The following is a 16,126-nucleotide window of genomic DNA, read 5'->3' on the forward strand; positions in this document are numbered from 1 at the left end:
AATATTATGCTGACATTTTTGCCAATGTTCAAATTCAAGTTCTAGATTTTCTGTCATCTCGACATGAAAACAACGCCATGAAATACTATTTATCAATTAGTACGAAATGAACATGAACTAAATGCGAGTTTTTAGACAATGATTCAGAGTCTCGAAAAGTATATTAGAGAATTGTCCGGGTGGATACCCAAAAGAGTTGAACTATTCACAATGTAATTTATTCGCCCATCTTAGGATCGAGTTACATAGAACTACCTCAAGACTAGAGACGATTACAAAGTCTGCTAAATATTAGAAATCTAGATAAAAAAAGTTTCCTCTGGAGCACTCTCGCTTCTATTTATCGTAAAAGCTTCGCCTCTGGTAAATGATTAGGAACATCAAATAAACATTACAAGTAGTAAATACTGTACCCAGTTTCAATACAAAACATGTATAAATTTGAGAAACAGAATCCAACTGTAACTGTCAATGTGTTTACTTATGAAGAAACAGACGTTTTACCCTTTCGTATAACAAACAGCAGATAATAGATTACATAATAGAAGAAAAGAAATCACTTAATGTTCTATTTAGAAACTCAACACGTTTTAGGATAGTAAGAGGGAAAGCAGAGCAGACTACTATTGTTATTACTGTCTGCATAATGTTATATAAAAGGACACATCTCGAAGAATACATTTCCTAATTCAAGATGAACAAACGATTGAAATACCCACAAAGACTGAAAAATAAAACCAATAAAAATGTATATCAGAAAATTGCGGTTGAGAAGAAAAAAATGAATGACTTTAGTTGCAATGGAAACGAAAGGCATTGCAAAGGTAACAATCGTAACAATCTTAAGAAAATCAGTGTTACTAATATGTATGAATATCTTTTTCTATTAGAGACATATAAAGTAGTCAGGAAAATTTATGGTTTTGTCACTTAAAGAGGATTTGCTCATTCTTATGTATTCCTGTTTGGAAGTATTACTTTTCAAAATAGATGGCATGCAATGTTACCTTAAATATACCTTTTCTTAAAACCTATAAGAGCTACAGCTTTGAAGTATTGCACACTTATCTATCATCATTAGGAAACTACGTATGCCAAAACCTATAACTCTAACTTGCATTTTATCAGAATTATGGCCCTTTTTTGCACTTACTAGAAAATTTGCGTTTTTTGATTAATATTTTTGTTTAGGTCCACCTTTCCTCAAACACTATAAGAGCTACAGCTTTGAAATTTTGAACACTTTTATCATTACGGGACTATGTAGGCCAAGTACCTAGACTCTGATATTATTTTGTCAGAATTATTGCCCATTTTGTACTTAGAAAATTTGAGTTTCTTGGTTAATTTTTTGTTTAGATCACGTTTTCTAAAAAACTTTAAGAGCGACAGCTTTGGAACTTGGTACACTTGTTTATCATCATAAGGGGACTATATACGACAAGAAAAAGAACTCAACTGCATTTTGTAAGAATTATGAACCTTTTTGTATATAGAAAATATGAACTATAACTCTTTTCTTACATACTGTAGAGCACTTGCAGACGAAGGATGGCACCCACAGGCGGTGCTCTTGTTAATATAAAAGATTCACTTTTTATCGTTGTTTGCCTCATGTTTGTTAACAAAGTACCCGCCTGTATATAGCTTAAAATATGTTGAAAACGGATATTAATCTCTAACCAATCCGAATAAATGTTTTTCTTTTGCACAAGAAGGTTATATATTAAATGAAAAATCTAACCAAAAGTCAGACAGGACCATGGTAGTCTATTTGAAATTCATTAAAAACGTTTAAATGAAAAAGTGTAAAATGAATAGACTATCTACCAATGGTAATGACGGTAATCATAAGAGTGCTTCATTAACATACATGATAATAAATTCCTAGTTTTGGGAAATCAATTTAAATCGATTCATAGCCCTCTGACCTTTAGAGCCTGATATTTCCCGCCATATTGCCGACACAATGATTCAAACGATTTGATATCTAAAAGTTCATCAAATAATAGAACCAAATGTTACTGTTATTATGATTAACAAACCTTTTAATACTTCTTAAGCCATTTATGAAACTTAAATCACAAAAAAACACACAAAACTCTTCCGTCCCACAAAAATAATTATGAACGAACTGTGCATTGCCGATCGACCATATAGTGGTCTTTGAATAGATTTTTATTGTCGGTAATCGTTTGGACAATATTCAAAGCAAGTCTTAAACGTTTTATTAAAGAGGTTATTACCAAACTGTTTTGAGACAAACCGCATGTTTGGTGTTCAGTCCTTTTACAGTTGGACGCTACGCTTTCCTCTTTGATTGTGTCTGACGGAACAGGTGGAGGATTCTATGATAGGTAGTTCTTAAATCCCACCTGGACTGAGATATACATATATTGATTTCCGTCTTTCTGGTCTGTTTCGTCGGGTTCTTAAGGATGTTTCCATTGATGCTGTGTCTTCTGCAAAGGCATTGAGTACATGCGTTTTAGGTTCTTAAGGATTGCATACAGACTCAACCCTGTGGTTACTTCACTTGATTGCATTTTATACTCCGAATGAATATTCCATAGATTTGAACAAACATATTGCAAAAGAGAGTTGTGGTTCTTACAGAGCGAAATTTATTCTTTCAGTATGTCCTAATATATCATATTTTACTTTATTTTATCAATGGCCGTATATAATAGGGAATGACATCAACCATAAGCCAGACGCAAAGTCATATGCCATTATTTAGAGAAAACAATTTAAAGTTATCAATGACTGATAATTTCATCATTTCGTTCGCAGATGAGTTAGCGTCCAACCATATACGTCTGGCATACCCACTACAGCTAATTTATCAGAATAAATGAAAACTGCAACACACTTTAGTGGTAAAATGCCGCGACTTTATTCAAAGATTTCTAATGGCAATTGACAAGGTGAGATAATGTCTATGTTGGAATGCCATTTTTTAAATTACTTATAATGAACTCATCTCTAAACAGTATTCTGCAAAAAATGACATTCTTAATTTTGTTAAAAGAAGATTCTCACCAAGTTCAAAGTTATTTCATGCACCAAATGGCTTGACACGCAATCCTCGACCGAATATTTTAATGACTTCTAGTTAATTACGGCCGAGAAATTGTAAACATCCATGAAACACAGGTGCAGACCCACAATTGAGACTAATACGCCGACAAACTATGTCAAGAATTCTACTTACACTGTTAAGGATGTAAGAGCGTTTTTTAGGATATCCACCATTTTGAACAATGTTTCTTCGAATATTGCTTTCTAACAAAAGTTTTGTCAAAAATTAATTCTAAATAATTAAAATATGGCTAATAATGTAACATTTAACCAAACATATTTTACTTTTTGCGAAAAACAAAAATTCACCCTTATTTTTGGCTGACATTTGCCTAAAATTGACGTAAGATTTACAATTGGGTAGGGGTAGATAATTTCAAATATCTATGAAAGTGATTCAGATTTGGTTTTGATATTTTCCTAACTGATACATATAATGATAAGCTATAACTGAAATAAATGTGTTCAAGATAGCGCTTTATACTTTCTAGAAAATATACATTAAAACAAAAAGAACAAAAAATATCAAAATTATTTTGTTAATAAATCTCTTAGATGCACGGTGACCCCAACTTTTTTTCTTTCCATTTTGAAGCATTTATGTGTGTCATTAAAGCAGCAAAATATTTTGAAAATCTTAACGTCAAAATGTTTTTTGTAGATCTAAATACGCTTTTTCATTGAAATAAAAGTGGGTTGGGTAACTATGTCAACATGTAAAAATGAAAGAGATTTGTTAGTGACATTTATGCTTATATAATACTGATATCACCTTGTATTCATATTAACCTGATAGACCTGAATCCCTATAACATTGAATTTTTAACAAAAAAATTTATTACAAAATTTCAGAAATGCTTAAACAGTGGGTGAAGAAAATGTCCTATAAAATTAAAATGAGTTTCGTGACCTGTGTTTTTTCTTCCCTTGGTTGTCTTGGAAACTAATGTTCATCAAACTCACTGAGTATGAAAACATTCTTAACGTTAGAAAAAATTCGTTCATACATCCTTAAGGGCTCAAGACATTCCCCAAACCAATACAAACCATGGTCGGTGTCGAATTATCAACAACTGCTAGTAGACTACTTCACTTCACAGAGCACTAACGTAAACATGACTATTCAATTTAATTGATACCATTCTGCATTAAAATATTACTTCCGAGTTATACTGTTACTTTAATACATATGGCTTCGGTACTCTTTTACTCCCACAGTGCATTTTTAAATTGGAATCAATGTTCTCTGCCGTGACAAACATTAACGTTAACATGTTACTATTAGTTTGAGTTTCTGGCATTCAACATAACATTTACTAGCAGCGCTAGTACTAAAATGTCTGATCCTGAAGGTATTTTATTTCATTTCTTAAGTAGTTATCACCAGCAGTAATCTCACAAAATACCTGTCATTATTTGGGGGCGTGGGGGGGGGGGGGAGGGGTCCGGGGGCACTTAATAAAAAAGTATGTTCATATTTAACAAGAATATTTGGAGATTATCCTAGTCTATTATGGTCGGATACAGTCATTTTTGTAATTGAAAGGCAATTGGATCATCAGTAAAGACATACAACAACATGCTATTTATCAGCTAACTAGTACCTTATAACTTATAGCTCGAGACGGGGTAGGTACTGGAGGGGGTTCTGTCCGTGTGTGGGGGATCAGGGAGTCTCCCCCTAGAAATCTTTGAAATACAGGTAATAAATGGTGGCCTCAAGTGTTGCTTTGTTTTAATGTTGAGGTACTGAAGTGGGTAACATGCTGATATATTCTAATGATATTAATATACTTTTTAAACTTTTATAACTGAATTTTTCATCAGTATATAAGCCTACTTTCTACTCTCATTTTTGCGGCTCCTCAAATTAATTGAGGCAACTGCCTCGGTTTGCCTCAGTGTGGCAACTTGATTTCAGCTACGCTGATTTCCTTGTTTGTACCCGACATTACATGCTTCCAAAGAATGATTATAGATTTTATTACACAACAAAATGTTTAATCAATCACTACAAAGCCTTGTGTGTTGTTTGTGGCAATACAACTTTCTGCTATTGTCCTGTTCCCTTATTGGGTATACTGTGGTCTTAAACCCACCAACCATGCAGGAACCTGAAAAACAAACAGCAAAGATTTCTGATTTACGATAAAGTTATAAACAGTATGAGCAAATATGTGGATGGGTGGGTGGGATAAAGTCGGTGAATGTCTATGTTGTTCCATTGCTGACGTAGATTGAAATGGCAAAGCAAACTAGCATAATTAAAAACAAAATTCACGCCTTTGTCATTACAAAACGTGTCAAAAAAGCAAAGGGGAACAACTAGCGCGCGACCAAATACTAAGATACTGTTCCCGTCGCGACCTCTAACTGGAACAGGGGTCAATGAAAAAATAAACAAGTTTGTTATACTTAAAATGCAACATAAAACCCAATATATTATAGCCCGCCGGCCTAGCTGAATAGGGACACCGCATATCTACGGATCGCGGGGTCGTAAGTTCGATCTTCGGGCGAGGTCTATGTTCGCCGTGACGATTTGATAAAAGACATTTTGTTTGAAATCATTCGTCAGCAGTTACTTACGGAGAACGGGTTTGTACTGGTTGTGTTAAATGACCGTCGTTACATAACGGAAATACTGTTGAATAAAAAAACGGCGTTAAACCCCAAAAAATAAAACGACATTTACAAAGTAAGTTTAATATATCAGTAACATTCCACATTTTTTACAAAAGTGATAAATAACGGTCGTGCACTCACTACGCTAGAGAAATTAATTGTTATAGTCCATTTTTTACAAAAATGATAAACAGTGGTCGTACACTAACTGTTATAGTCAAATGTTCTAGTTTTGAACTTTCACCTTTCAACCGATGTTACACAGTAAAGTTAGAAGGGTTAGTGAAAATGTTGTGTATCTAATACGACGAAGAAAAAAACATAATGATAACTTAGATCTTCTTACGGGCTCCGAACGGCTTCCTTGGTTATTCAAGAAGGTATAAAAGCAGGAATATACTTTAAGTTCCACCAAGTACTGTCGAGGCGTTGTACAGAATGAAGCCACATCGGCTCAGACTGCTGCACTTGCGACTCGCACTGCACCAGGCACGTGCCCAAAATGACATAATACTCAAAGCACCGTCTGCGATGTCCTTAAGGATATCCTACGATTGAAAATGGAAATTTTTTCAGACGTCGCCGAACAGATTTATTCTTTCCGCACGGACACCATGTGGACACCGTGCGAGAGCCGTGCAAGCACCGTACGAACCCACCAGCACCGTACGAGGTACGACCAGGCTCCTTGCGAGCTCCGTACGATAATCTGCGATGTCCGTACGGATATCCTACGACTGCATCCTCTAAAGATCGCACGGGGACCGTAGGTACTGGGATGACTTAGCCAGAATAATGATAAACAAAACAAATGCTTCTGGAAATAGGTGGTGATTACAATGCTTCCACTTTTTATTATTTTACAACAATTTCTGACTGTTAAGATACCTAATCAGTTTTAAGAATAGAACGAGTACAATGCCCAGATATTATAAAGCTACAGTAAGATTAAAATATCAAACGTTAAATAACACAAAGTATGTTTTGCTAACAAACAACCCGTCATTTAATTTGACCGACGAAATGGAGGGACACAAGTTATTAAATCAAAATGAAATGACATATTAATTTGCATGAATTTTCCATCGTATCTGTATTATTCATTTGTTGATACGATAAATTCATGATTTCCTTACATAAAAAAAAACATATTTGATAACTACATTATGATTTGAATATACCTAATGCGTTGTCTTTGATGTAGAGACCTTTGGTCTTTAGTTAAAATAGTCACGTGTATTTGTTAGCCTTATAAAATAGTATAAAATGTTAACAATTACTAGCCACTGTTAAATGCCCTTAATCTGAAAACAAAACTACACAATTGACCCTTACTGAACTTATTTCAGATATTCTAATTTTACAATTTTTACAACCTGATGTGGTAATATTTTACAAATGTCTTCATTTTTTATGATACTACAGAAATTATCTCCTTCCCAGATAAGATGATGTCAGGAGTATTCTTACAGTACGAAACTGTGATGCATCTTGAAAAAAAGAAGAAAAGCGAACCTGGTATAATGATCACAGAGCATATCTAGCGATTACAATACCTGTTTACATTCGGCTCATCCTCATGTCGTTACCGATCACTTGCTGATATTATATAACGCAAACGCTGTTTAGTTTATATTAGTTTTTAAGAATTCACTTATAAACTCTGCCAAAATGAATGAAGAATTTATAATTGGAAGGAGTTTTGGAACAGCTGATTATATCGTGTTTGGAGCTCTTATAGCAATATCTATAGCAATAGGAATATTTTTCGCTATCAAGGACAAGAGACACAATACATCAGTGAACTACTTTCTGGGCGACAGAAAATTGAAGGCGCTTCCTCTCGGTTTATCTTTCGTGGTGACATTTCAATCATCAGTTATAATGCTAGGTTCTCCGGCTGAGGTGTATGTGTATGGACTGCAATACGCTGTACAAGTTATAGGAGTAATGGCATCATTTTATCTGGCATCCTTAATTGTCGTGCCGATTTTCCATCCGTTGAATGTAACAAGTGTGTATGAATACTATCAACTACGATATGGAACAAAATCTGTCAGGTATCTGGGCGTGGTTTTAGGTGTTTCCTACTATACGTTATACATGGGTGTTGTTTTATTTGGGACTGCATTAGCGCTTCAGTCTACCACTGGGTTACCAATTTGGATATCGATCGTTACATTTGCTGCAGCTGCGACTTTATACACGTCTATAGGAGGGATAAAAGCCGTCATATGGACTGACGTGTTCCAGTCATTTGTCATGCTCGGTGGAATCTTAGCAGGTAATGACAAAACCTTATTCAATGTACATTAGATTTAATACTACATGAAAAAGCAATTATGATTGCAAAATATAGACGAAATTGTGAGGTAAAATCCATGCTTATTTTGTATTCTGTAACTGTAAATATATTTTAACAGCTTCTGTATACCGGAAAAATGTGTCTTAAGTACTTAACAGTAAGCTGATGTAAACAAATACCAACGACAGACAATGTATTAGAGTCATGCATAAACTGTTAACCTTATCAAAACAACATGCGGAGTATACAGCCCATATAGTTAGATTCAAGGTCAAGGACACAGTTGAAAGTCTGAAGTCATGATCAGAAAACTTTACTTTCCCTGTATCAAAAGGGCGTCGGGGGTCAGGGGCTGGGGGTGGAGAGAGTTACCTCCACAGTACACCAGATCAGGTACCAATACAAACGACTTGTATATTCCAGACTAAAATATTTCTTTCAACGCACAAACTGCACTACACGTTTGAACCGGTTAAAGATTTGCATGTACGCTCAAAACTCTGTAATCATGTCTTACAAATCAGCAGTTGCATTTTAGTCTTTTTACTACTTGAGACCTAAGAAAACTTTTATTATTTCTCTAGTAAAGTTAACTTATTGGAATACTACATATTCATAAAGTTGTGTATAAATGGAAAACTATTTGCTGTCCGCGATACGAACAAATCACCATCACGATAGACAAAAGATAAATGGTAGATTTCCCGGAACACAGAGAACCCGAAACACAGCCATAGCGCCATGCATTGCAATGAAGGCCCGAAACAAAAAGCTGTAACGGAAAAATCACAGGTTGCTTCAAAAAGCCAACAACAAGTAAATTTTAATTATATGCAAAATACAAAAGATAAGAAGGGAAGGGTAAGGGGTAGATAAAAGGGTCGGGTGTTGGGGGGAAATGGAGCAAGAATGAATATTCAACAGGGAAAGATACGTTCCTTAAACGCAGTCTCCCTACACCGTTAACCGCAGCAGCGCAGAAACGTACGTACACACACACACACAGAGCTAAAATACACAGATAAACAAGCAGACAAGTGAGAAAAAACAACTCTGTGAGGCAACGCCCAAGACACACACACGCGCGCGCGCGCACGCAAACATATGCACGTACGCACGCGTAGACACACACACACACACACGTTGAAAATAGGGGCACCACCTTGGAACGGTCAGTAACTTACATAAAGGAAACTGGAGGTTTAAACGCGTTTAGGGCATTTCATAAATTATTTCTAAAAGGATATATTTATCTTTTGTACAAATAATCTAAATATGTGTAATTTTGGAAACTTGAAAACGGACAGGTTGAACTTTTTAAATTCATAATACATGTACACGACTTGAGTCATTTTCATATACTGAGAGCAAATAGTCCTTGTATACATTTAGCTTATGAAAGTTTAAAAAGCATATTTTTAAAATAATATTGTTTTGTTTTTATATTTATTTATGCAGACCCAGATAGTTTCAATACTTTATTAAGATGTAATGGAGATTAATTGAAAGTTTAAAAGTGTTTTTAAATTATCCAGTTATGCGTACTCTGCAATCGAACATCGTCGCTGAACGGATATATTAGATGGATACATCTTTATGTCAAACAGTGGAAATATGATGATATTGAATGATTAAGTAACCTTTGAAAAACTTTGCTTTCATGATTACAATACTTTCAATACTTCTGACATTAGCATTCTTTTGTTGTTGGTGTTGTTGTCGTTGTTGTTGTTAATAGGACTCAATGAAACAAAACAAAAATTAACAAATGTATATACGTACGTAAACGCACAGACAATAAACTTGGAGAGACATTTACCGGATTTTAAACACTTTATCTGATATAAGATATATCGAGCTAAATAATTCAACTTTTCAAAGGTTTTGGTTACAAATCTTTTTAGAACGATTACTTTATTCATAAGATAGTTTTTGCGTTCATAATTTATGTGTGTTTTTTAATTGACTGTCATGTCATACATTCCTTGCAGAATACAGAAAGGTATTTTTTACATACACCTAGATTTATTTCACTAGTAGGTGAAGTGTACAGTGAGTATACGTTATGAGATCATAAGATTATTCGTTTAACATCGGCGTATCCTTTACGTTGCCTGGCAACATGTTATTAGATGATTTAAGTAACATGTCTATATCTATATGCACACCGTTCCGTGAAATAGAGTCATTATAATTGCATGGAGTTGATCATATTTTGTCTGTTTACTCTAGTAGCATGGTACTTGGTGTTAGTTATCTTATTCAATCAGCTCTAATTTGTTTAAATTATGATTGAAACTGAAAACAGCTATTACAAAATAGATGTTTAAATAAATTGTTGAAGCTTTACATTCAGGTTGATTAGCAGATTGGGGGATGAATACATCACAATTTCCGTATTTTTGAAACATTATTTCTTTCACGCTAATGTTTTATAATCATGACTTCAGTAGCCTTACGTATGTCATGTTCTGATATAATATAACATTGCCATAAAATAATCCGTTGTCACTTTCCTTCTGCATTTATCTACTACAAAGTAAATACCTATGGTCAGGTATTTTTATTTGACAATTTGTCACATGTTTGTACGACTTTACACAGCTGTTATTATAGAGATATTATATACCTTTAATGACTCTTTTCAGCTGTTGTAAATTGACTGAATAAATTACCTGAATAGGTCTAGACAGTGTTGGCAGAAATGTGTAATTAAGAAATAATATATAGCAGTATTATTGGTAACAAAACACTAAATAGCTGTTTTTCTTTATTCTATATAAAACTGAACTATTTCTAATGGCCGCAGCACACATCGGGGCCCATTTTAAATGTCTGTAACTTACATTTTCTTGAAGAATATTGTCAGTGCTGAACAAAAATTAAAAGAAAAGTGGAAGTCATGTTTGATGCAAGAAAGATATTTTCAGTCAAACACACAAACTGCAAAAGCTAAAAATAAGACCCTAAATTGTAGTAGTGGTGTATGATCTAAGTTTCCATGACAAATTCCGTTGTGTTATCATTTCACTATGAAAATGCTACCTACATGTCAATCATAGATCTGTCATGTGATTTCAGCAAAAACAATGCAAAGAAAATAAGGAAAATAACTCTACAGAGCAAAGAACTTAGGTCTATTTGAATTCGCCATTATGCGACTACCATTTCTTCGCGCCATTTTCCTATTTAGTGTCTGTATGCCTATACTGTATTAACATATCGAAACAATACGAAGAAGTTTTACACCTGCAGAATAATATTTCACGTGGGCGTACAGAATAAATCCACTCGAATAATACAGTGTGTTTTTGCTATGGTCTTAGCCACCAACATAACCCGAGGGTGCAAACGTTGATATATAAAGTCAAAGGTTATTCTTTCATAGCAACATCACAGAGTTAGTTATAAGCAAAACCTTGTTTATAATCTGACTTATGTTACAGATACTGCTAATAGTATTCGAAACTGGCTGTACATTGAAACATTCCACCAGCCCCAGATCTAAATTGGAGGAACGAATTGTGATATATCTATAGCACCATTTATTGAACAATTATTGAACAATATGATATATGTTACTTACGGCTATGTTTGTGATTCCTACCAAACTATATGAATGACAATTTGGCCATAAAACCTGTAAATTTATTAATATCAAATAGATACTAAACACAACAGTATATATTAAAAGTACACAATATACCATCAGTATTCGTGATAGAATTATATTTCTAAATGTCATTTATATTATTGAGTGACAGTTTGTATAAAATGGTTCAGGCGCTTAAATGTCAAGCCCATGCCTTAAGTGGAATTTCTGCAGTCATCACTCCCGTTCGTCTGTCCTGACACCTACTTGTCTGGGTCATAACTTTAATTTCATTTACATTTGACGCAAGAAATTATCACAACATTGCGGAGTGCAGTGCGCATGAATAGTGACTCCATCTTAAAGGCCAATGTAGGGAGGAGTTAGAAGGCTTTTTAAATACTGAAACTTCTTGTCCTGGCCATACGCCATACGTGTGTTGCTCTCAACCAATATCTACTTAATCTTTAGTGAATGCAATGTGCCGTGCAATACATACATATTCGTTGATCTATCTTTTAGTTCAAAGTCATCAGAGCTTAAAAGAGTCTTACCATATTGCACTTTCTTAAAGGTAGAGGATCGATAACGTCAATCGACAATTTCTGTTATTCTCTATTAGATCTTATCATAGTCTCTGGTAGTTATGAAAATCATTCCAATTATGGCAAAGGTGGGGGAAACTTTTTCACTCGGAAAATGCCGGTTTTTAACACGGGTCCGCTGTCTCAATGCGTTTTCATTTAAACCTGGTAGAAATATGTATAACAAATCTTCAAGTTCAATGTCATGGCGGGCAGAAACGGTAATATACTACACAGCTTTGTATGGTCAATAACTTTGATGCTCTTATAACAATTTTAAACTGATTTACACATTTCAATCGCGATACTTATAGTTTATTTATATTTAAAGTCAATATTCCAATGGGGTCTGAATATTTGGTTAAAAGCCTTTATTTCACTTACAAGAAATAATCATCACTCTGGGTTTGTGGAGCCTGCATTCCGTCTGTACGATAAAATTGGGCAAATACTAGTAGTTCACTGAACTTTCTTACAATATGTCTTCAATTGCAATAGAGGCTTAAAAAGAAAAATGATTTGATGCGGCGGGTTCTTGAATCAGTGATGTTCTAGTGAATATAATATTGAAATCAAATTGCGTAAAATTACCAACTGCACTGTGGATGAAAATGATGCTACCTGCTTGTATATTAGGCTTCCAATTATCTAATGTAATAGAATAATTTAACGTCGAGTCAGGTAATTGCTGTCTCAAAGATATGAAACAACCCCATTTTAATATGATTGTTCTGCAATCAGCGATTTCATAGCGTTTCTTGGTAGTAATTTTAGTATACAGGTACGAACAGGAACAAGGTTTCCATATCAATTTAACTATTACATATATAAACTATCAAAATAATGAAGAGTTTTATCAAAAGTTAGTTCATATGTAGACTTAGTGCGATGATATAATAGTAGCTTCTCTCATTTCAGTGATCATCAAAAGTACTGTAAGTGCTGGAGGACCTGCTAAAGTTGGCCATATAAGCAACGACCGCATCAACTTATTCAACTTTAACCCTGACCCAACGATCAGACACACATTCTGGACATTAGTTATTGGGACCATTCCTCAGTTTTTCTACCCGGCAATAACACAAGCAGGCGTTCAGCGCATAATGTCCACACCGCATTCAAATGTTGCCAGGAGAATGTTGTATATTGCAGCTCCAATCTATTGTATTGTATGGGTAGTGGTAATGTTCGAAGGACTATCTGTATTTGCATATTATAGCTTAAGAGGTTGTGACCCTTTAGCGTCCGGTCAAATAAGTAACCCAAATCAGATAATACCATTTACTATACTTGAAATGTTTCATAATCTTCACGGAATGCCTGGTTTGTTTATTGCAGCTCTTGCAGCTGCTTCTTTGAGCACTATTTCGTCGGGATTAAGTGGACTCGCGGCAGTCACATGCGTCGATATATTGAAAGTTCTTAAACCGGATATTAACGATCAGAAATCAACAAACATATCTAAACTTTTTGTTGTAATGTATGGAATCATTTCAGCATCCGTCGCATTTTTTCTGTCTAACGTAAAGGGTCCTCTAGGTGAAATATTGGCTGGTTTTACGGGGGCTGTAGCGGGACCTGAAACAGGAATGTTTCTTGTTTCTGTATTCTTTCGTCGAAGTCGACCAAAAGCCGTTTTCTTTGCCACATGTGTAGGATTAGTAGTAAGTTTATGGTTAATATTTGGACAAACTTTCTCCTCAGATTTAACAAGAACCCCCTACCTTCCTCTTGGACCTACGGACGAATGTCCAACCAGTAAGAAAAATGGGTCTTATACTATTTATTTGGAAAATACACAAACGATCAATACCTCTACAGTATCAATAGCATGGTCATCAGCTGCTTCTAAAGCATTGGAAAGTAAGCAATTGTCCGGATTGAAAGTTTTTTATTCGATTTCTTATATGTATTTTCACTTAATTGGTACAATTATAACAATAATTGTGGCAGTAATTGGAAGTATTATTCCCCTACCCATACAGAAGCAAAGGGCAATGGTAGATGAAAGATGTATTCTCCCATTATCTATATTTATTCCGTCTATATGTAGGAGGATGTACAGGAGAAAAGAACAGGTCAAACTAAATGGTTTTGTTGAAGACGAAAACGAAGATATGTTAAAAGAAGAAAAAAGCACAAGTATCTAAGAGTAATTGACAGTCAAGCTGTGATATTTCGTAACAATATCTATAGAGAAATTAATTAATCGTTTGGACAATATTCAAAGCAAGCCTTACATTTAAGGGTGATATGAATAAAGTTTGCACTAAATTGCATAAAAGAGATATATTGAGTTAAGTACTGTTTTTATATTTTTTTCCAAACAATCAACACTCGCCATTACTAACTATATATGCAACAGCATTAAACATGTTCTTCAACCTTGCTCCGTCCTCCAGAAACAAACATCAGATAAATATGTTTCAATAATTACTTGTAGCATTTAAAGTACTAATCCTAATCACGGCATAAATGTCAGAGAACTGTTACTCCATAACACTCTGATTCCCTCGCAGACATTTGACGGGTGTGTTATTATTTATTCTTGCGTACCAGGCGGGGAATTCCGGTATTTTACCGGTGCTGGAAAAATCCATTTTACCTGGGGTGTAAGATGGCTTTAAATGTAAATGTATGGCTGTAAATGACGTATAACGAACTACATATTTGTAGACGAGAATTGGAACCACTGCCTTACCCTTGCATGATCGTAAAAGGCTACTAATAGGGTCTTAACACTTGGTTTTGCTTTAACTCTGTGATTCCAGCAGGTATGCAAATTTTGATTCCATACCTCATGTTTTTATTTCGATGTAAATGAGATGTGAAACCAAAATTTGTAGTCCTGTTTGGCGCCATATAACCTTTACTATATTTGTGCGCCGTAAAACCCAAATAAATAAATAAATAAGTAGACGATTTATTTTGTAATTTATAGTTTAGTTGAAAAAACGGAATAAAAATCCAATACCTTGACAGTTCCTCTTTCTTCCTGATAGTATATTTTTGATTCAAAAACGATATTTTATCTAAAATTCATAACATTACGCTGCAACTGATAAACAAAACCGGAACTAAACACTATTATTTGTCTTTGAAACGTCATGACATCTTTCCTGTTTATAGACGTTAGTTTCACGCGCTTTGTTTTAATACGCTGCTGTAAGAAATAGTTCTAAAAAGAAAGCCGTTTGATAAGTTTAAATATATTTCATTTCAAACATATGTGCATATTACATTTTACAGTTTACAATATCGATATTATACATGTTGAAAAAGGATAAGATCCGAAAGTTAGGATTATAAAGGTCTTCTCCTGTCTGAGATAAATTACAGTAAATTTGGCGGTATAATTTGTTTAGAATGTGTTATAGAACAAATATTTAGCGAATATGCATAGAGTAGAATAAATGACATGAAACAAATGTTAGTATCAAGTTTAGAAATTAACAAAGTTTAGAAAAAGAATCAAGATTTGAAAACGAAGTTTAACTTATAGTAACACTGAAGAAATGGCGTTAGTTCTATGTATATGAAGAATCCGTCTAGTAGTACGAACTGCATAGAGTAATAGATAATATTGGTCAACCCTTAAACTAAAAATGAAAAGAAAAAGAAATAAATGTATAAGGTTTGATTTGGATTGGTGAAGGTTTGGAGCAAATTGGAGTATTCGTTACTATAGTTTTAAGCTCATGGAAAACGTTTACTTTCCCTGATGTAGTTTTGAACTGCTAGGAATATGCTGTTGTTGATGTCGTCGCTAAGATTCTTGTCCCCATATAGATGAGTGTGCAAAGTGACAATGCAGAGGCTGGAGGTTGTTTGGAGGAGTCTTCTACGGGTATAATTGTAATCTGGACATTCAAAAAACAAATGATGATTGCTTTCAGTGCTACCGCATTGACAAAGAGGAGAAGGAGAAATGTTTTTCTT

General features: G+C 34.4%; 1 protein-coding gene across 1 annotated transcript; it reads left to right on the forward strand.

Moving 5' to 3' along the window:
• Window positions 1–7,267: 7,267 nt before the first annotated feature.
• LOC123541064 (sodium-coupled monocarboxylate transporter 2-like) lies at window positions 7,268–15,166 on the forward strand. Its single transcript, XM_045326428.2, has 2 exons — window positions 7,268–7,990; window positions 13,106–15,166. Exons 1-2 carry the CDS (start codon window positions 7,378–7,380, stop codon window positions 14,335–14,337), a joined length of 1,845 nt encoding a protein of 614 aa, XP_045182363.2. The 5' UTR covers window positions 7,268–7,377; the 3' UTR covers window positions 14,338–15,166.
• Window positions 15,167–16,126: the final 960 nt, after the last annotated feature.

Source organism: Mercenaria mercenaria, chromosome 16 (assembly GCF_021730395.1).
Source record: "Mercenaria mercenaria strain notata chromosome 16, MADL_Memer_1, whole genome shotgun sequence".
Classification (NCBI taxonomy): Eukaryota; Metazoa; Mollusca; class Bivalvia; order Venerida; family Veneridae; genus Mercenaria; species Mercenaria mercenaria.